This window comes from Melanostigma gelatinosum, assembly GCF_949748355.1.
Source record: "Melanostigma gelatinosum genome assembly, chromosome: 22".
Taxonomy (NCBI): domain Eukaryota; kingdom Metazoa; phylum Chordata; class Actinopteri; order Perciformes; family Zoarcidae; genus Melanostigma; species Melanostigma gelatinosum.
In genome coordinates, this window is record NC_136655.1 from 4,110,415 (window position 1) to 4,131,592 (window position 21,178).

General features: G+C 44.5%; 1 protein-coding gene across 1 annotated transcript in view; it reads right to left on the reverse strand.

Annotated features, from left to right (window-relative positions):
- The window catches only part of ppfia2 (PTPRF interacting protein alpha 2), a gene marked incomplete at its 5' end in the record, with an annotated part of 98,792 nt that overhangs the window by 11,199 nt on the left and 66,415 nt on the right, over positions 1 to 21,178 (reverse strand). The window contains 16 exons of the mRNA XM_079294113.1: positions 208 to 338; positions 436 to 465; positions 1,703 to 1,943; positions 2,846 to 3,063; positions 3,382 to 3,514; positions 5,637 to 5,728; positions 6,082 to 6,144; positions 6,224 to 6,355; positions 6,680 to 6,763; positions 7,447 to 7,581; positions 9,882 to 10,028; positions 11,214 to 11,435; positions 14,151 to 14,261; positions 18,865 to 18,939; positions 19,170 to 19,334; position 21,178. The exon at position 21,178 is cut by the window's right edge and continues 101 nt beyond it. Coding sequence (XP_079150239.1) covers positions 208 to 338; positions 436 to 465; positions 1,703 to 1,943; positions 2,846 to 3,063; positions 3,382 to 3,514; positions 5,637 to 5,728; positions 6,082 to 6,144; positions 6,224 to 6,355; positions 6,680 to 6,763; positions 7,447 to 7,581; positions 9,882 to 10,028; positions 11,214 to 11,435; positions 14,151 to 14,261; positions 18,865 to 18,939; positions 19,170 to 19,334; position 21,178 — 1,980 coding nt within the window. The remainder of the gene's footprint in view (positions 1 to 207; positions 339 to 435; positions 466 to 1,702; positions 1,944 to 2,845; positions 3,064 to 3,381; positions 3,515 to 5,636; positions 5,729 to 6,081; positions 6,145 to 6,223; positions 6,356 to 6,679; positions 6,764 to 7,446; positions 7,582 to 9,881; positions 10,029 to 11,213; positions 11,436 to 14,150; positions 14,262 to 18,864; positions 18,940 to 19,169; positions 19,335 to 21,177) is intronic.

The window sequence follows — 21,178 nt, forward strand, 5'->3', positions numbered from 1 at the left end:
AAAGAGACAGAGTACACCATCTGAAAACCAGCACATCAAGCAAACATCTTACACGAAATAAATGCATCCGAGACGGAGAGGCAAATAAACTAAAAACTCGAATTAGAAGCAGTCCAAACATTCAACAGGAAGTAACCAACAGGGAAACGACTCCACCGGCGAGATTCCGCCCGTCTTTAGGAAATGCTGTGCACAGCCGGCACCTACCCTCGTGAGTCATTGTGCGAGGAGGCGGGCAGTGTGTGTGTCATTCGGACGCTGCGCGGCGTTGCAGGGGGCGACGTCTCACACTTGATGGTGGCCTTGTCCTCGCGGCCGTCCTCGTCCACCGCCGCTATCTGAGGAGACGAGGGCAGAGAAAGGGACATTAGACCCTCGGAGACGAATAAATCAGGCATCTATAGCAACCGTATCATTCAATTACACCGTGTGTACCTTTCTCCTGTGTTTCCTCAGATCGCTGGGCTGTCGGGCAGAGAAGAGACAAAAGGCCAATCGTCAATATCCCGTGTTGAAGCAGGGACAACAAACATCTCCACTCTGGTGATAAATTAAACACTATTGGCTCATTCATATTATCATCATACCCAATATCAGATCATCAGTTCACAGATCAATACAGAGGAGGGGATTGGAATATCAAAGCCTCGACGTAAAGGACACACTTCTCTTGTTCTGCAGGATTATAGGGGAATAGTTGAATATTTCATCAGTGTCCAAAACGCTCTTTGATGTGCACATCTGGAGTGTTTGAGCCTCCGGTCAGCGTGGAGAGCGCTCGAGAGGAACTGAGCTGTAAAACGTATTGCTGTCTATTCTTGGAGAAACTGCAAGCCATCCGCTTTTGACATCTGGGTTGCATGATGACAACTGACGGAGCAAGAGAAGTTTCTGTCACCGCTTTCTCTGCACGCAAATTTAATGCAGCAAGCCTTAAAAGATTCACGTCTTCTCGAGCTATACGGCTTAACATGCAGAGATACTCGGGGCTGAACAGCTGGCTCACCTTCAGGTCCTGTGCGTCCTTATTTCTTTATACAGAAATGATGGTTACCACTGAACAGCCATCAACATACGGACACCTTTGCACGAGAGAGTGAGACATATTCCACATATACAATACGCTCTCTAAAAAGAAATCTTAAATTCCTGAGACTAGACACTCAGACTTAGTATATACTACAACTCAAATAAAATGTGTGTGACGCGAGGACATCAAATCCCTTATGGCCTAAAAAGACATTTCTGGCCATCAATCACAGCACCACGGTGGTTTTTGCAATTCGCCGCCTCATATAAAAACATGTCACATTTCACACTAGCTGCTGCTCTTGTAATAAGACGGTCATCAGTCATTCCATCAGTGCGATATCTCAGACACCGCTTGTCTGTACGAGTTTGAACCCGGTGACATCACACGTCTTGATGCCGTGTTCTGGTGTTATAAACACAATCATACCGCTGGACGTGATGGTAAAGGTCACAATATATAATGGGTTGATATCACAGATTTGACCAATTTCATCTTGCATGAGACGTTTTGTGTTCTGGGGTTAAAGATTTGATGCCACTGCTCAGGTCAGGTTTTGTCTCTTCAATGAACCCTCATGAAGACCTGCCACGTCTAAAATAGTTCTATTTTACAAAGAGTTTCTCCCTTCCGCAAAAAAAATGGTGGTCTACATGTAATTAAGCAGCTTACCAGTGTCATGACCCCCATGCGCTCCATATCGCGGGCCGGGCTTCGGGGATCAAGTTTGGGGGTGGAGTGTCCGCTGGGCGGGGAGGAGGAGGCCAAGGAGGAGGCGGTGGCTGAGGCGGTGATGGAGGCTCCGTGGTGGTGCATTCGAGCCAGGTTGAGGCCCTCGAGGCTGACACTGGCCACCCGGTTCTCAATCTCCTCCGCCCGCAGCTCCGTCGACTCCTTCTCCTCCTGGATCAGCCTTACGAGAGGAGAAGGGAGGACACGAGAGGAGAAGTCAGCAGTAAGTGTGCGTCTTCAAGTCACATCGTCATAAAGATTTTACAATAAGCAGCCTATATACAGTGACATATCAGTGATAACTTCCAGCTTGAAAATATGGACTCTTTATCAGCATCGCTGCTGCAGAGTTTAGTGTTATCTTTGGAGGTGGAGTTCTGGAGATTTGCCTCATAAATCCCGTTAAATACATACAGTATAAGGCAAACTAATTAAGGGCCAAAGTGAGAAGATAAAATGACTTAAAGTCAGATCATAAATTGGGTTTAACTTTGTAATTAGCTGAGAGCTCGACTCTTTGCAATCATGATCTCTATCTGCCATTAGATTTGAATTAACTCTTCCTGAAAGAAATGTGACACTGTGTCTATTGACAGGGATGTAAATCAGCAAAGACCAAAAGCCATATTAACAACCCTTGAAATTAAGAACTGAGTGGAGTCGCGCCCGGGGTTATGAATACTTATCAGCACAAGATAATTACAGCTTTAAAAAGCAAGAGGCAGATCACATTTCCTGCAACATTTAGTGCATACGAGAACAGCGTTTGGCTCACAGACAGGAAGAGCGACCTGCAGACGTGCTGGAAAGACAACTGGATAGTTGTATGAGCAGTATGAGTACCAGAGGTAGTGTATTAAGCCATATATTAGGATATAGGAGGACATTCTGAGTGTCTAGAACATAGTGATAAAAAGGGCTTATAAGTCCAGCTTTCCAGGACATGATCTTAAAAACATATCAAGTGCGAACTTGATTTAGAGTCAAATGGATTCGGGACACAATAAGTAAAGGAAGGAAATCAATAGCTCTGGGAATATGGCCTTTTTATATTTAATTAACACTGCACAGTGTGTCAGGTACCGAATCTCCTTGTTGATGGCGTCCAGCTGCTCCTGCAGCATCATGGCCAGAGTTTGTGCATCAGAGTGGCCGCTGGGCGAGAGCAGGTCCATGGAGCTAAACAACGTTTCCCGGTCGTCGTCATCGATGTCGGACATCTCCGTGTCGCTCTCGAAGTGGTGGCCTCCCAGAACCCCGAGCTGCTGCGAGCGCCATTCATGCTCCCCCAGCGACTTAGCCTGCACACAAAGACCGGGACAGAATATGAGGAGCAGATTATAAAACTTTTCCCTTTTCAGATAATCACAGCAACATTTTCTTCTCACGAGGTTATACAGTCCCTAAACTATCACTTTTCTCAAAATATTTGTCAGAGACTACATGTAAATGCACCCAAACTTAACCAACTACTACTACTTTGTCTGCTTTAAACCTTGAATTCAATTTAAAAAGGGACACCATTCACCAATAGAACCATGCATTTGTTGTACAGTACACTGATATTGGCTGGACAAAATTCATTAAATACTGAGATCATATCTTAAGTTGCAGCTCACCTTGGTTTCATGCAGACCCAGTCTACCTCTCCTCGGTCGCCGGATAACCTTGGCTGAGCGGTAGTGGTCCGACTGGGTTTCAGCCAGAGATCCCAGCGAGAATCGGAGCTCAGTCGACGTGTCCAGATGAGACCTGAGAAACAACTTTCATGAGTAATGTTACACCTCATGTTACCTGGTGTGTGCCTACACTAACACATCTTCTGGGTCACTGATGTTGAAGATGGACAGCATCTTACACAAAGACTTTGCCTGCGCTATGAAGGAGATTACAAATATGGAGTTTAATCAGTCCCTTCACAAAAACATAAGTAGTTATTGGTGTCTATAAAAAAAATCCCTATATATATATATATATATATATATATATATATATATATATATATAAAGATGTATTTCTGATGCAGACACAAATACCTCTGAAGTAACATATTTGGATGTTACATTCCTGCACTTACAAACTGAGTGAACACATTGTTTAAGTTATGAATGCTTGCTATGTTAGCTAAGTGGCATCAACACTAGTGTTAGCTAACAAGTTAACTTAGCTATATAATGCTAACAGACAACCTAGGATCATTAGCATTATGATTATAATACCATTAGACAACATAACCCTACAAATAACTTACCAATTTAAATATATGCAATAAATAAGTTGCTAGCAGTATATACAAACTGAGTACCGAACCTGCTGGCTAAGTTAGCTAGCATTTGTGTACAGCACATGTTGTCAATGTGAGCACTACAACCTCGCAAGCTAACGTTAGCTAGCTAGCTTACTGATGTTAGCTAACGGCTAGCTAAGGATCCTAGGTTGTCTATTAGCATTATATAGCTAAGTTAACTTGTTAGCTACTAGTGTTAAAGGCCACATAGCTAACAAAGCAAGCATTCATAACGCAAACATATTTAATCATGCACGCCAAGACCGTTATTACTCACACTGCTAGACGATATGTTGTGGTCATAGTACCCGCGGGTTTATGATGAACGTTACAGGTGACGCAGTAAATCGTAGATAATTACGCTATCGCATCTTGCTCACGTGATTGGCTGAAACGGACGGAGACTTCTGATTGGCTACGAATAATTCCCTGTTCAACAATAAATTTATTAATGTAACAACATCCCAAATGTTTCTGTACTAATACTAATTCATACTTTTAAAAGTATTACATTTATTTAAAACAAGAGATATGTGTGTGTGCATAATAAATACATTTGAGAACCATATATTGTATTTGTGGATTTGTTTTGCACTTATATACTTTGTGTGTGCATTGAATATATTTATGCGGACAGGCATCAGGAAATACATTTGTGAATCCTTCTATGTGCATTAAATATTGACTCCATATTGATACAGATGAGACACAACAAAAATGATATGGTCAAGTTGACAGGAATGCAGAGAGTAAACCAATCAAATCTTGTGTTTGGGTACCTCAAGCGTACCTAATAGTCACAATGATGTGGTGTTAAGTGTACTCCTTGAAGGACCAGCGTTCATTATGCATGCCTCTATGGCTGCAAATTGTTTGTCTATGGAGGAGATTAAGGCTGCTACAGTCAACACATCAGAACTGTAATATTAGAACTTCATGCAGCATGAAAAGGAAGCCAGAAAACATCCAAGAATAGATATGGAGAGTTCAGTGGTACTAGTGTTTCTAACAATAGTGCAGAGCAAATTGTTTCATCGGTGAGTATATCTGCTTTCCAGCATTTTATGGTTTGGTTAGATCGGTTATAGTTTCATAAAATTTCTACTGGATCTTAACCAGTCAATGTCATCCGACAAAGTAATGGAGACGCTTCCTTGATTATAGCTAAGTGAAGAATCTATAAAACGTAACGTCTTCTTTTTCTTGAGTCTATTTCTCGACTCTGGGATAGTTTGAGTCCAAATACTGACGAATGTTTGGACTCAGTTGTCAATTGAATGTCTAAATCATGCATAATGTATTGCAGATTGTCCCGTGGCAGTAAATAAGTGCAGCAAAAAATAATACAAAAATGTGTTTGGAGTTGTATATATGACCCCTGTTAGCAATAACCAAAAGCTTGAGGGGGATTTCAAAAGTTCAAAGTTCAGTGGCGAGTTTCAGGGTCCAGTGTACATATGGCTTCAGTGTTAAAATATTACAGGCCAGCAAAAAACTCATAAAGACAAACCTTAACACACACACACACACACACACACACACGCACACACGCACACACACGCACACACACGCACACAGCCATCGTACCGTGACAGGGTGGGTTCTGTGAGGGAGCCTGCCCTCAATCTGAATTGGTCCAGCTCTGATCTCAGTTTGTCGATCTCCTCTGCCAGATGTGTCTGGACGAAACAATTTGACAAGATGTCATTACGGGACCGTGCATCAGTGGTCATATTGGTGCACGTCAACACTGTGGAGCTGAGAGCCATCGGCGCTGATTATCATCATATTGCTGTTTACTATCTGACATCGTGACGCTTTCCCGTGCTTTCCATACTGCTTGTTAAATTCATTCCAACCATCATTCCCCCATGCGGGTACATTATGATTATTCAACTGCAGAGTTTCATAAAAAAATGAAAATATTGCCCAAAACTAACCTCATTATTTTTCTATTAAAATACACGTATTAAAGCGACCTCATGTAAAACGTAGGAGACTAAAGAAACATTTACTGATCTCTGCAACCTACTTTTTCATGGATTGAATCTTCGTACTGTTTTCTGTAACCTTCAGAGTCTTGGATTAATAAATTCTGCAAAAGAGGGGAGAAAAAAAAGTCAGAGGTGAGAAAATCCACCTCCTCCTGACGTTCATTGGACAGAAGCTTTTACCTTCTCCTCTAGAGCCGCCATCCTCTCCTTCAGGTGGAGCTGAAGACGCTCGTTGGACTCCGTGAGGAGCCTGTCCACCGTGTCCGAGAGTCGCTTGTTGTGCTCCTCGTTCATCTTTTCTCTCTGGCGAGCCTGGAGGGATTGAAGTACACAATTGAAGATCCTGCCAGACGTGCATATCTAGCAGGAAAAACTATATTTCATACACTTCTCTCTCCCAAACTGGGTATCTCCTCGAAGACGCTAATGCCATCTATAATACGTCGTACATCGTTGCATAATTTTTGAGCATCTTACAAATCATTCTATCACCGTAGTGTGTGAAACATTGATTTGGTCCGGTGTCAGTGGTGATAAATCAGACATTGAGTCATCGGTCGCCTCAAGCTGTCATGCTCCTGCAGGAGTGGCCGCCTGGTTAGCGTTGCCTGGCACGACGCCTCTGCGGTGACTCACCCGTAGCAGCTCCTGGTTCTTCTCCTCCAGCTGGCATTCCAAGTGCCTCATTCGCTCCTCAATGCTCCCGTGACGCTCCTCCGCCTACAGACGGATCACAGCATAGACGGCACAAAAAGAAGGGAGAGCGCGATGATCTGCGTGTTTTGACAGCCAAACAAAGAAAAAGCAGTGGCGACGACACAAGCCAAAGCCTCTACCCCAAAATCAAAGATGGGATGCCCATTGCTTTAAAGCAAAACAGGAGAGAGAGCCGGTTGAAACAGAACAGAAGAGTGACAAGGAGAGCGATGGAGAACGAGGCCACCAAAGGACAGAATGAAAGAGGAAGAGAGCTCCTCCAGCACTGCCAAGTATGAGCCCCAGCCAGAAGTGCCATGCAGCTGTGCCATGGTGGCAGAACAGCCAGAGCAGAATCCCAGAAAACACGCTCGCCACAAAACACGAATAAGATAAATGAATGAAATCTGCTCTCTACAGGAACTGGCAGTAGCTGTGATGGCCTGTGGGACTACCTTCCTAAGAATGGCGTTCATGTCTTGGAGTTTAGCTTCCATAACAAAGTGATAATCATCGGGGGAGGAAGAGGAGCTGGAGTCAGACTACGTGGCCGAGTGAGAGAGGAGAGGGACATGTTGAAACGTCATGACACGACACCACGTGCACACTTACACACAGGTATAGAAACAAATCTAGAGACGAGGGCATCTGTGGGAATGTGTCAAAAGTGTGTGTGTGTGTTAATGCGTGTGTGTGTGCGTTCCTACCTTGGTGAGGGCTGCTATCCTCTGGGCCAGTTCAGCCTCTACCTCCGGCAGCGTCTCCGCTTTCCTCATGGTCTGCTGGAGCTTCTGCTCTGCAAGCTCCAGCCTCTCCTGCAGCTGCCTGTTCTTCTCCTCCATCTGTGCACATACACACACACACACACACACACACACACACACACACACACACACACACACACACACACACACACACACACACACACACACACACACACACACACACACACACACACACACACACACACACACACACACACATCAAGGACATTAGCAGGTAGTCGTGCAGAAGATTTAGGAAATAGCGCATTCTGTGAGTTCTCCAATGAAATGTAGTTAAAGTTACCGTGAGGAACTCCTATATTTCAGTAAACGAGACCATCAGAGAGAGGATTGTCTCTTTCTGTTATTCTTAATGCTTGTGAGGTGAGAGCTCTGTGCACGGCAGCAGCGTCTCCTCGCTTTGCCCCGCTGGGAGCCAACACCGACACCACGCTGCTGGAGACCCAGCCCGTATATGTTTTGACCCGCTAGAGGGAAGGGAGGCACGGAAGAACCAGAACCAGGACTGAGCGGGACAGTCTGTCAGACCCTGCTGCAGTAAAAGGAGAGCTTTTCTTAAAGGGACTCTGGTGCTGGGAAACACTACGGCTTCATGGACCGCCAAAAGACGGTACATTTAGGCAGTTCACAGGATTTGTTTTCTTCCCTGTTCTGTATAATAATGATAATAACATAAAACTGCCTGTGATTGTGAATCATTTTGATGTCAGCAGAGCATCATCGCCTGGTAGAAAATAGAATCACAGATATCTTTGGCTTCTTCTTCTTCACAACAGCACTATAACAGAGCCAGAGTAGCAGCAGCTCTGCACTCGCCAACAGTGACAGTGGCAACTTTTACCGGTAATTGCCCTGATTAGGCATTCAAGATGCATTACAAAGATGCAAATCAACCCCAGCAGTGAGGATGTCACCAAGTGACTTGTATTTCCCCGTCGCATGTCAAGGCTTCTCTCCTCGCCTTCCTCGGGGTTCGGATCACTTTTAAGACTCCTTTTTTTCGGGGACTGTCTTGGCAGCCTTTGCCATCGGTGACAGATGCTCTGCTCCCCAAAGCATCAGGCCTGGCAGCTCAATAAGCAATAATTAGACAGGAGAGGGCCAGGGCTGCGTTGTGTGTGTGTCAGTGATATTTCCGATCACCCGACACCCACTGGTGTCTGAGATGACACTGGGGAAGCATGACAGTGTGTTTTTGTTTGCAACAGCCTCCCTCGATGCCCTTCCATCCATCCATCTTCCTTTTTTTTCTTTTTTGCATTTTTGCTCGCACTTGTTTTCTCATCCCTTCATCCCCTCTGTCGCGATGGCCAAGCCCACATCCCCTGAACAACTCATTCTTCAAACATCAGCGGCCAGATCCCGGGGTTCAACTTCTGGCACAACAACAAGTAAACTCATTACACTGCCAGCGAGGAAGTGTGTGTGTGTGTGTGTGGCAGCGGGAGCTTAAACCCAAAGGCTTTCGAGGTTATTTCCGTACGTTCCGAGGGAGCTTCCGGATGCATCAATTTTGCAGAGCGGTCTCTTAGTCCACTTGATGCTCATGGTTGGTTGTGTACAAACATAAAGGGGTTAACTTGACTCTGAATGACCAACAACAGCATTTAATGTGTGAGGAATACGTTTTCTTGCAGAGAGTTGGATGTGCAGATTGGTTTTAATGTCTGTACTGTAAATATGCAGCCAGTTAGCTTAGCTTTGCTTGGTGTGTGGGCAACTTTCTTGACAGCGAAGCCAAAGGATGCTTGTGTGTCTCTTGGTGTCAGTGTGTGCTCAGGATTACTTCTGCTCATATTAGCGAGACGCTCCGTCTATCCTTCCAGCCTGTGCACAGGGAAATGTCACTCGATCTTCTATGGCCGGGGCAATTTATCGAATTGGCTGCAAAGAATAATCAAAAGGAGAGTAAATTGCTATCATTGCTTTGTCAGATTGTGCAGCATTACATAAGTTATGGAGATGACTTTCAGCCGCGTGCATCTGCTCAAAGTAAACATTGAAGTAAAACCATCAAAATCCCTTCCTCGGTGGTAATTTGCTCTGACCTTATTTGGCACAATGTCAAGAGGTTTACTCATTGCCGAAACCTCTGTGGATCAGCTCTAAGGGCTTTGTCATCTGACGGGAAGCATCTATCCAACACAACCAGCTGCACATCCACGTTCAATTATTTTCTGAATCCAAAAAATGTCTGGCATTTTCCAGCTCGGAATGGCCCATTTCAGCAGCCACCTGGACCCTCAATGTGACAAAAATGATCAGTTTTGAAGCTAAAACTGAAAAAGACGCAGTATCTTGATCATCTCTCGGGGTTGACGATCACACACACGAAACACTCCTTGTGCTGTACAGACCTGTCTGAGGAACGCCTCCTTGTTGGCCAACTCGTTCTCCAGTTTGTCGTTGATGTCGTGCACCGAGGTGGACTCTCGTTGGGCGCTTAGGTAGCGCTTTTCCAAAGTTACGATCCGCTCCTCCATGTCCTCTTTCTGACACATGGCCTGCAAGCAGACCCACATAGTCAGAGCAATCAGAGCATAAGAGAAAATAAAGATGAGAGCATTCATAAACCATTTGGGCAATTTCCCCTCCACTGGTGAGTATTTGGACGAGAGGGCAAAAAGTTTCTTTGGTCACCGACAGCTCTAACTCTGGTTTGCAAACTCAGAGGAGGCTTAATTAAAAAAGGCGCCAGAATATCATTCCAGTGCGTTATGATTACAAATACTTCTGTAATGACTACAAAAGCATAACATGTCCAGAAGCCCTCACACGGTTACAATAAAGCTCTTGTTATAAGATTAGCTGCATTTATGACAGGACCAGGGTATCATCACCAGACACAGGTCAAATACAAAATAAGACAAAAGCTTCATGAAGTACAATCACACAGCTGTGATCTTGTATCTCACCCTGCTGCTGCTTATATCTTATATTCATATCCATTCCACTTCACTGGCATCCACCTCTACAGACGTATACCGAATTGGCTTATGATTGGGCTCCTTGATTGCCAAAGTATGACACAAAACAGTCTCATTTCTCCGGGAAAGTGGCATTTAACTGGCTGCTCTGAAGCTTCACACGTCGGCACTTTAGCTTGAAATTGTGTTTAAGAACCCAAACAGAGGCAGATGCAGAAACAGCGGCTTGTTTTTCTTGGATTTTTGATTTGAAATCTGAAGTGTTAGTGTGTGTCCTTGAGGAGTGTTGATGTAGCCTACTGGGGTCTGTCTGTTTGTCTGTTATATGTGGAGGGTTCACTTGCTTTGGGTGTAATTGTTGTAAAGATATGTTGATGATCCTTGCAAAAAAAAAAGTCAGTGAATGAGCAGCAACAATAAAGTATTTTGGTATATGACCCTAAAAGTCCTTATAAAATGCTTTATACTGTGTTTTGATTATTATCATAAAGCATTATTAATATTCATGAGTGTTTGAAACTTATATAAGTATGTTTAGAATGTATTATAGACATGGACGTAATAGACAGTGCTACCAAAAATGTGTGCTTTAAAGAAGCAGTGTGCCTTTAACTGTGCTTGCATGTGTTTGTGTGAGAAATACAGAGTCATAAAGAGGGCGTGTGAGAGTTCATGCAAATAGAAGCTTTTTTTAAACCACTGCTGGCTCTCTTTGTTGTCTCTCATGTAACTGTTATTCCCTTTGTGTGTGCGTGCTGTAACCTCTTTGATGTCCCTCTGGTACTTGATGTTCATCTCCTCTGACTTGATGAGGTCCTTCCGGGCCGTCTCCAGCTCCTGCTCAACCTCGGAGACCCGGGAGGAGAGGGAGGACATGCGCTCCTTCATCTGGGCCAGCTCGTAGTTCTGCTTCTCCAGCAGGTCCTGCAGCTCCACCACCTGGCTCGCGTCATGGGCCGACTCCAGAGAGCCGTTGGACAGACGCTGAGGGGGGGGGGGGGGGTGAAAAAACGGGAAAATGATTCCATTGTCCCTCATGGAGTCATGGAGTTTACTCGGGGATCTGGATTTGAACAAATACGGTCCTGGATTGTTTGGTCTTTCATAATGTGTACATCTTGGCTACGCTATCCTCTTTGTTGTTGAGTGTTTGGTTTAGGACACATACAGCGCATGAATAAATCAAATCAACAATCTAGCCGCTTTAAACACACATTATTGTACCGATTCCGCTTTTAGAAAATGTGTTTTAACCACACGGGGAGTGAGAAAACATGTAATTGCAAACATCAAATGCTAAAAACTGAAATTTGACTTCAGAATGCAGGAAAATAGAAACAGCATTGAAAATGCAACAGGTGGCAAAACACATTTGTGATTCGCCCCAGCTTCCTGGGGTGTATTGAAGTCGGTCTCGAGAAATCAGTGTCGCTGCCACTTCAGGTCGCATTTCTTCTTTGGAGAGTTCCACACATTAGCACTCGAATAAATTCAAGTTCAGGAGCTCAAGGCTTTCGGCTCGTCCCCTGCTTTGATTTCGGATGGCGACAGAGAACGACTGAGAATCACTCCAGACTCCGCTGGGGAAAATAAAATTGCTTTGACACTTGCATCAGTAAGATGATTCGATTTCGCTGAGTTGTCACTCTGCGGGTCTCTGCGTGAGGTAGATTAATGAGGGGGATGCCAGAGAGGTCTAACTGAAGCTTTGGAGCCAAACGATAACGCATCAGAAAACAACTTTATTATCGCCGCTAAATAACGCGTCTCTGAATGCAGCTTTTACACAACACAGCGCTCTCTTTATTCAAATGTAATTATTGTAAATCAGGTGGAAGTGAGGATTGAGGAAAAGTGATCTCTTTATATTCTCCATCTCTCTCTCTCTCAGCTGCCCGTCCTCGGCCATCCATCTGAGAGGACAAACCTAATCGGGCCTCTCCGCCTGCTGCCTGTGATCAATGATTCACCCGAGCAGCGAACAAGAGCCACTAAATCACACCACTGATTTCATACCGGCGCTCCCGCACTGGGCCGCTCTCATAAAAAGGACCAACTTTAAGGATTTTGCTCGACTTTATTGCAAAATGTCAGTCCCGCAGATGATACATTATGCAGCCGTGGCTCCCTTTAGTGTGCTCAGACACCCGTTTCATGAGACTGAGAGAGTTCACATGTTCTCTCCTTTTTTATTGGAGTTCAGACAAAGTTGTGCGTCCACATGAGCAGCTACATTTTAAATGTTAGTTCACCCAAATTACAAAACACATTGTCTCAGAGATGGATTTCTCAAAACTTGGACGAAAAAATTATAATTAAATGAATTACAGTTCTTAAGTGCAATTTTGAGGTACCAATACTTCATTTGAGTACTACCATTTTATGCTATACCTCATACTTCTATTATCTTTCAGCGGGATTTATTTTACTGCTTTATTTACTGGTTTTATAGTGACGTGTTTTTTATTCCACATAAAAGATATCGCTACTCCCTTTTTCTTTCTTTGATTTTGTTTACCATCATTTACATAGAATTGTATGTGATGCCTTGTTCACGCCATATCATTTACACTATATACACTCGCTATATATGCGCTTTTTTCCTGTTCTCAAATGAGTTTTATTTATCCATCTTTCCATCTCTACAAAGACTCATTTCTTGTTTTACGAAAGTAAAAGGTAAAAGGTTCAGGAAAAGGTAGAGAACATCAGTAAATCTGCTCTCTGGGGTCGATGGGCAATGAAACTACACCAGAACCGGCCCAGTGCTGGAATGAAGAATGTAAAACGGTGAAGCAGGAGGCCTCACCTGTCAGACCGCATTAGCTGGTTATCAGGCAGCTCCAGGTCGACGCGACAGGTTTGAGAGCTCGATGGGTCAATATGCACTTCAAGCACTGCGCCGCCTTCCCTCCTTTCTCACTCCCCTTCGTCTTTTTGCTCCCCAACTCCCCTTCCTCCAGCACACCGGTCGAGTACCAGCGTCTCCATTGATCTGCCCAGGTATCCTGTAAGATGCAGATGCCGCCGTCTGCATGCTCAAAGGATTTTGGAAAGTCTGCTTTGGGATTTGGAGTCGGTGGTTTTGGGCTCTGGTGTGTTTTGTGAATGTGGAAGCAGCTACACCTCTTTGTCTTTATGAAATTAATAATCAGAGGGAGATTTGTATTCAGCTATGCAGGTCCACGAGTGCTGCTGCATAATAGGAGAGGCTGAGGCTCACCTCCAGAACACCAGCAGATCGAAGTGTGCGAGAGCTTAAAGACGTCTTTAATAACGTTGTACATGACAACGGCAGCAGGAACTCGCCGTGCAGGAACTATTTCTGCAATAGCACCGCACTGTGATGTCGACACTGATGGCATTTGAAGATGATACATGGCAGCCCAGATCTAGGCTTAAAAGATAAATAATACCTGCATGTTTAACATATAAAACTTAGCTGCGTCCAGGTCCATTGCGACAATTGAGGAAACCGAGATCGTGGTGAGCTTTTTAGGACAGATTCTGAATCTTAAGGAACCCAGCTGAGCCCTCTCTTCAGGAACGGCTCACAGGGTTTTTCTGATATCAGCCCAATCGTTTGACCATCTCCTTCATGTTGAGATGCTACATGCCCGTTCGGTGAAGATGACAGTGTCCACTATTGTAGCCAGGAGAAGGTTAAAACAGAAAGCCTGTGTGTCCATCGATGTTCACCTTGCCATGGAGCTTCTGTTGAGCTTCACTGCCGTCCAGGATGTCCTCCCCTCCGTCCCCGGAAGCCACTTTTCTCTGAATGTGAGCATTTTGTTCCCTTAAGGCCACGATCTGCAGGACGGCAACAAGCGCACAGATTAGAGCCGGTGATGTCGGAATACCTGCATATACAAACAGTTGATTTTGGAGGTTAAGCTGAGAAACAAGATCAGACGGTTTTAATATGTAATATTGCATTTCCTTCAATGTGGCTTTGCACACAAGAAGAACATGTTGAAAACCTCAATGTGTGAACGTGAAATCAGCCAATCAGCATCAAGACATTTCCCTCTGATGCAACACGAGTAAATTACAGTATGTCCCTCTCCGTAGGAATTCATGGAGCATGACATAAAGCAGGAAGCACACGATGCGCTGATAGAATCACTGTAATCATCGTGTTCTGTGGACCGCGTGCCTCGCTTCACCACCTTAAGCAACTGTCCCAAAGTCATAATCCTGTCAGAGGGGTGACAGGACGACAACCACAATAATTAGGTTCTTCCTCCACAGACACCATGTGATTATCGCTCTGCTCGCGATGGGGAAGAGAAAGCGAGACCGTCTCTCACAAACAACTTGAAGCTCCTGAGACTTCGTGCTGCTGCCTCTTGTTCATCCAGAACCTGAAACTTGAGTTAGTAAGATACATGTCGAACTTTGAAGCAGGCAAACCATCAAACGTGACCGATACCAAAAGCTTCTTCCTCTTACTTCAGTGCAGCTTGTAAAAACACTGCAGTTGGGTAGCACTTTATAATAACTACACACTATGAAGCATTAGTTAAGTATGAGTCAACACTTAATTCATCAATTATAAAGCATTGTTCCTACATTAACAATTCATTAGTATGCAGTTCATAACAACAGTTATAAATGTTTTATTCTTGATTAATAAGCCCGTCTATTATGTGCTTCATCATTGTGTTTTCATACTTTATAAATGATGGATTCCACATTTGTAAATGAAGTATTATATATTTTACAAACCAATTATTAAGGAGTTGTAGATGATTAAAAAGATAATTTATAAAGTGTTAGTAAATGATTAATATTTAAGTATGAAAACACAATCAGAGCAGAAACCAAGCACGATGATGCGATTGTAGAGTAATTGCTGAGATTTGAGAACTCATGACATCACTACGAACAAAGTCAAAGTCACAAAACGTCAGAGTGGTCAGTTGACAAGCCAACAGTTCAGCCATTTATTTGGACGTAAAACGTGGAGCGAGTGTATAAATGTGATGGATGTTTTAAACAGACAGCAATAAATCCCACAGCTTTGCGAGTGCAATTGTATTACGATTATTTTGTATTTCTATGGCCAAAACTACGTTTATGACCCAAGTTTAACTGTAGAATCACAATTTCACCGTACATAAAGACACAGTCAACAGAAAGTAGTCCAGTGAAGCCTGCCAGGACACTTATTCCACTCGTGTTCTCTGCACCAGCCATGAAACAACCACAGCTGTTAGCGCCACGTGATTAAAGACGCATCACGCTGGTTCGACTCCATGACTATTCACCAGCTTTGGAAATGCTGAAATCTCTCAATACCCTCTGAATTCTGCATGTTCATCATTTTTTGTTCTTTTTTGTGTGTTGGTGATTTCCCAGCAGTCTGGCGTGAGTGTTTGTTATTCGATGCATCACAATATAATCTATAGTGTGCATGTTTGCATCGGAACGAGTTGACGATACAGTTGCAGGAAGGTCATCTTTGTTCAGGACAAATAAATCAGGATGTGGGAAGTGAGAGAAAATTGCATTTTTCACAGCAACAGATATTCGCTGCGAATTAAAAACAGCCAAGGACGCGTTCGGGGAGAATCAATGAGAAGAGTGTCGATAAAACAAGCAATGCTCTCGAGGAACTTTGACATGGTTTGAACTCAAAACATCAAAGTGAGAGTCAGTTGATGTCAGGATCTGGTGAAAGTGAGGACAGAGGGCAGTGAAAGATGATTCCCCGCCTCAGACTTCACTGGCAACAGCTCGGCTTCTTCTTCGCTGTTGCACACCAACCGCACAACGTTTCTGTTCATTATTTTTAACGAGGGCATAATTATGCCTCCGTATGTTTCCGTACCATTATTCTGAGATTGCCTGTAATTTAACCGGTCCAGAGATCAAAACACAAACACCACCCCGGACAGAAAGACGCAACAAGTGCTGCAGATGCATCTCCAGCTCTGAAATTACAACAAAAAAAAAAAAGAAGAAGAAGTTTGAAAGATGTAAAATGAACATGGCGCTTATTATTTTTCTTTTTGATGTTGATCTACCTCGCGTCAAAGGCAAGACATCTGACGGAGGGAGAGAAGAGGGGCAAGGAGTGCGTCGTGATTTCCTTATCTCTCTTTAGCACTTGAGTGTTGGGTGGAGAGGACCGTCTGAGGTGATGTGGTGAGGGACAGATCGGATCAAATGTGAGAAGGAGTGAAGAGAGGGTTTGTGGAGAGGGGGGGGGGGGTTCTTAAAGCGTAAAAGCTTCTGCTGCAAATGCATGCTGAATTACGATCAGTCACAAATGCATGTCACAAACAGATGTACACACACAAGCCTTGAAAGCAAAGCAATACATATCAGGGCCTTCATTTTGTGAGTTTAAATGTGCCTGTGAGACGTTTTTGCAAAGAACATGAGAGCTACCACGCGGGATGAGAAAACTTAAAAAAGAACAAGTTTCAACAGACAAAGTCTTCGATCTCACTTGACTGGTCCCGAGGCAGACCTCCTCTATGTTATTTAGCTATGTTCCATTGTTGAGTCTCCAAAGCGTTGTTTTCCAAAAAGAAGTGAAAGAATTTATTCGATTTGTCTCAAGGGACACAACATGAACACATGAACACAACATTTCCAGCAAAACAGTTTTGTTTGTTTCACAGGAAAGACGTCTGTCTCTGCTGCGTTGTCTGTGCTCTTCTCACTCGTTTGAAGAAGTGGCTGGGAAACCAGTGAGGTCACGAACTTCTCAGGACGTAGCGGTGTTTGAATAAACTGTATGACCGTTGGAGAGGTTGTTTGCTCATGGTGACAGGACACTGCCAGTTAAACTGTGCTGCTGAGCATTTAAAGTGCTTTTTCTGATGAACATTTATGTTATAAAGTAATTTTTAATATAGGAAATCAAACTCAACAATAACAAAAAATGACTTGATGACATGAAGTTTGTGTTTAAAGAAAGGTAAAGGCATGAGGAAGGGGCCTTGTCTCTCTGATGTTATTTCTTTTTGTTTTATTATATTATTAAGACAACCAATTATTTAGAATTTGCTGTCTATGTTCACTGTTGATTTTATTGGTGATTCTTGTTTAGTTTTCTTATCAAATGTGTGAAAGAAATGAGCTGTTTTTCATGTTATTATTATTTCTCTAATTAAGATGAAACTATAGGTGCAACTTAGCCGTTGAGCTAGCCCGGGCATTTTTTAAACATGTTTTCAAAATGTGTCGCAGCGTTGATTGGTCTCCATTATCCGCCATAAATAAACATAACACAACAATTTATTCTCAGATAGATTCCAACACAGATCACAGATCACAATCGCCAGCCGTAATCAGCGTGCGACCACTTAAACACCTGTGACTGCATGAGGTCAAAAAGCCGCTGATTTACCAAATCAATTACCGGTTCAGGCTGGCTGGCGGCTCCGCCCGCCTCCCTGGAGCCTCTGAAGCGTGGACATTTTTATTCTGACTGCACTCTTCCACCGCCTCAAGGTCCAATCACTCATCTGTCCACCGCGCTGACAAGTGTGGTGTTAACCGCTTACAAGAAAGATCGACTGTAACCTTGGCTGTGCGATGTGAGAACAATTCTTCAAAGTGTCTCACAAAAGACTTTACAGTTTAAGAAAGCTGACTTTATGCCAAAGCTGTAAAAGGACAATGAGCGACAGCTTTGGGAACCGGCGGCCTGTCACATCATTTGATCGAGCAGCAATCTAATATTGGATTCCGACAACAAGCAGCTCCACCGTCTTTCCATCCAAACACACAGTTTATCAAACCTTCCTCTCTGTGTTTCCCTCTCGTCTCCTCACCCCGTCAGATGTGCTCTGACCAACTGCACACTCATTACAGACACACACACACACCTGCCTCTGCTTCCCACCTGCCGTCTCTACTTCGTCCTCCTCTCGCCGTCTGTCCTGGCTTCCACCCACTTCACACGCCTCCCAACCTTCCTCCCTTCTGCTCTTCACTCCCCTCTCCCTTCATCTTCTCCCCTCCTCCCTCTGATTTTTATTCTAGGCCTGGGTGTCAGACTGGCATGCCTGACAGGCTGTGAAGTGCCAGCCTGAGGGTTTTACTCAGCTGCAACACAACCATCAGCAATGCAAGAGCTGCTCTGGCACTTCAGCCGGCCTGAGCCCGGGAGGTTGAGAAGGAGTCGGGCCACCGTTGCAGAAGTGACCACTCTTCTCTCAGCGTTGTGCACCGTGACATTTTGAGTTATTCCCCCGTACCCCGGCAGAGGTGGTTGTTTTATGAGCCGATACATCACAGTATGTATCAGATTTACATCCACATAAACAAGTAGCACATCATTCTGCACATGTGTTCTGTGAGTGGGGATGTGGACTCATGTTTATACGTACAATGTGCTACATTCTTTCATTTTGTGTTTCATTATCTTAGACATAATAGCTGTGGCAGCTCTTACCTCCTGATTGGCTGCTGTGAGCTCCTCCTCCAAGACGGACACCCTCTCTAGTGACACCCGTAGTCTCTCTCTTACCTGAAAGAAAAGAAAGAAATAAAAGTCATGAATCTGTAGATCTCCTCTCTTATTAACTCGCACTGAGCTGGACTCAAGAGCAAAAGGTCTGAAAGGTTGTTGCACTCCCTCAATGTGTGTACTCGATACTTCATTATATTTTTTATTGCAAACATGAAGGACCACGACACAGCAGACACACTGATCGCTGATACTACTGTGTGCTGCTTATGGCTCTAATGGAGACTGACCTTCTCATCTAGAGCTTTATGGTGTTCGAACAAGGACTTGAGCGCTTTGAGGACCTCGACTTCACTGGAGACCCCCGAAGGAGACTGAGCCTGCCGCTTCACCACCGTCATGCGAAGTGACCGCTCGTGTCTGGACACCAGGCACTCCAGATGCTCCAGCAGCAGCTGGAGAGACACACGGGAGAAACCATCATCATCATCGTTATTATTATTGGGAAATTGGGAATTGGGAAAACTACACCACAACAACAACAACAACTAGGAGTAAACAACCAGGATGTGAACCGGGAGAGAGAACACCAGCTCGGCTGCAGAGATAAAACATTACTCATTCCTGTTTGAGATCAGCGTACGGGATCCTCTTCTTTCATTTCCCCTTGTGAATCACTGGTGCCAGATCACGGAAACACCGGAGCAGTTTCGGTGTTGACGCAGATCTCAACACTTCATTGCCTCTCGGAAATTGTCCAAGGACATAATATGACATCCAAGACGAGGATCGATGACCTCGCTGTCCTGCCCTGGAGAGAAACTCACCGTCTAAACATCTGTGATTGAGGGCCGCCCAACACGGTGCAGCTGGATTAAATGTACCATGTGGTCAACCACTTGGTAGAGCCTGCATTGTCTTCCTCACTGGCATTACACAGCGAGCAGGATTATGATCAAATTATTCAAGAGAACTGGGAACAATTGAATTTAAGAAAATGGCACATGCAGTGTACAGGGATGAAGATATTCTGTCTCCTCTTTGTTCCCACTGCCTCAAAAGAAACCCAGAATGTGTCTTATGTTTGGCAGACAAATGTTCAACGAAACACATTTTAGCAGGCGGGAGTGGTGAGAATCTGTGCAGGAGCGGGTGGTGCTGTAGGAGACACAGTCCGTCTCATCTCTTGTCCGTCTCGTCTCATCAGCAGCCATCGTGTCGACGTACGTACTCCTGCACACTCAACAAAAGGCCCACCGTTGAATCAATCAGGGAGTGAATGGAGTTCCTGCTGAGGTGGAGCCACAGCGTCCTGCTGTCTGTCTGTCTGTTCATCTGGTCTGTGCGTGAGACTCCAGTCTGTGAATTCACACGCACGTCATCTGAAACAACCAACATGTCTCTCCGCTGCCATCGCAATGCTCGCCAGCCCCTCGGTCCACTCACTGCCTGCACATGCCTTCGAAAGCTGTGATGATGAACTGCCAAACCCTGCCAGCGACTGAACCGAGCTTGATTAACAATGCTTGGCAATTGCCTTTGGGAAGATTGGAGGTGATAATGAAGTGAGAGAGGGAGAAAATAAACTTTTGTCAGTCTCCGTGTCTCCTGCGCCTCACCTCCCCCCCCTTTCTGTTTGTCTCAGCTGCTTGTTGTGCTAAAATCTTCTGCCTCCGCCCAGAGACAGATAGTGCACGACTGAAAAACCCACACTTAATCAGCAGCGGGGATGGAAAACAGAGTCTTATCTGCCAACAGCAGAGTGTGCTCACTGCTTTAAAAAGAAAATGCTTTTTTTTTATTGAAGATACAGGCCTTCAGCTCCATAATGCCATTAGTTGTCCCCCCCCCCCCCCCCCCCACAACACACTTTGACCCGGACACTGCAGGGCACTGGGTGCCATTTGGACCTTTACTGTTGAGCAGCCATGTCTGGGCATTGGAAACAAGGCAGCTCGCATGGTTGCTTCAGTGCTTCTGCAGCCGTGAAACCGCACACACCAGATAGCTTCGGCCTTCTCAGGACGCCGTCCATCGCAGTGCGCAGCAGGCTTTCTCCAAGCTCACGGTCAAATTCGGGGGAAAAGTTTGAGAAACTTGCAAATTCAAGTGGGTGAATATGAAAGAAACAAGCATCAGCATGAAGTTAATTTCTGACTAAAAGGATTATCTCTCTTTGGCCACCGAAATGCTTCAGAGAATCATCGTAGTACATCAGTGGCAGATTAAACTACGAGGTGGCAGCATAATCAGGGGGAGTAAATGTTTTAAAGATGGCGTGTCGACGCTGCCCCTCACC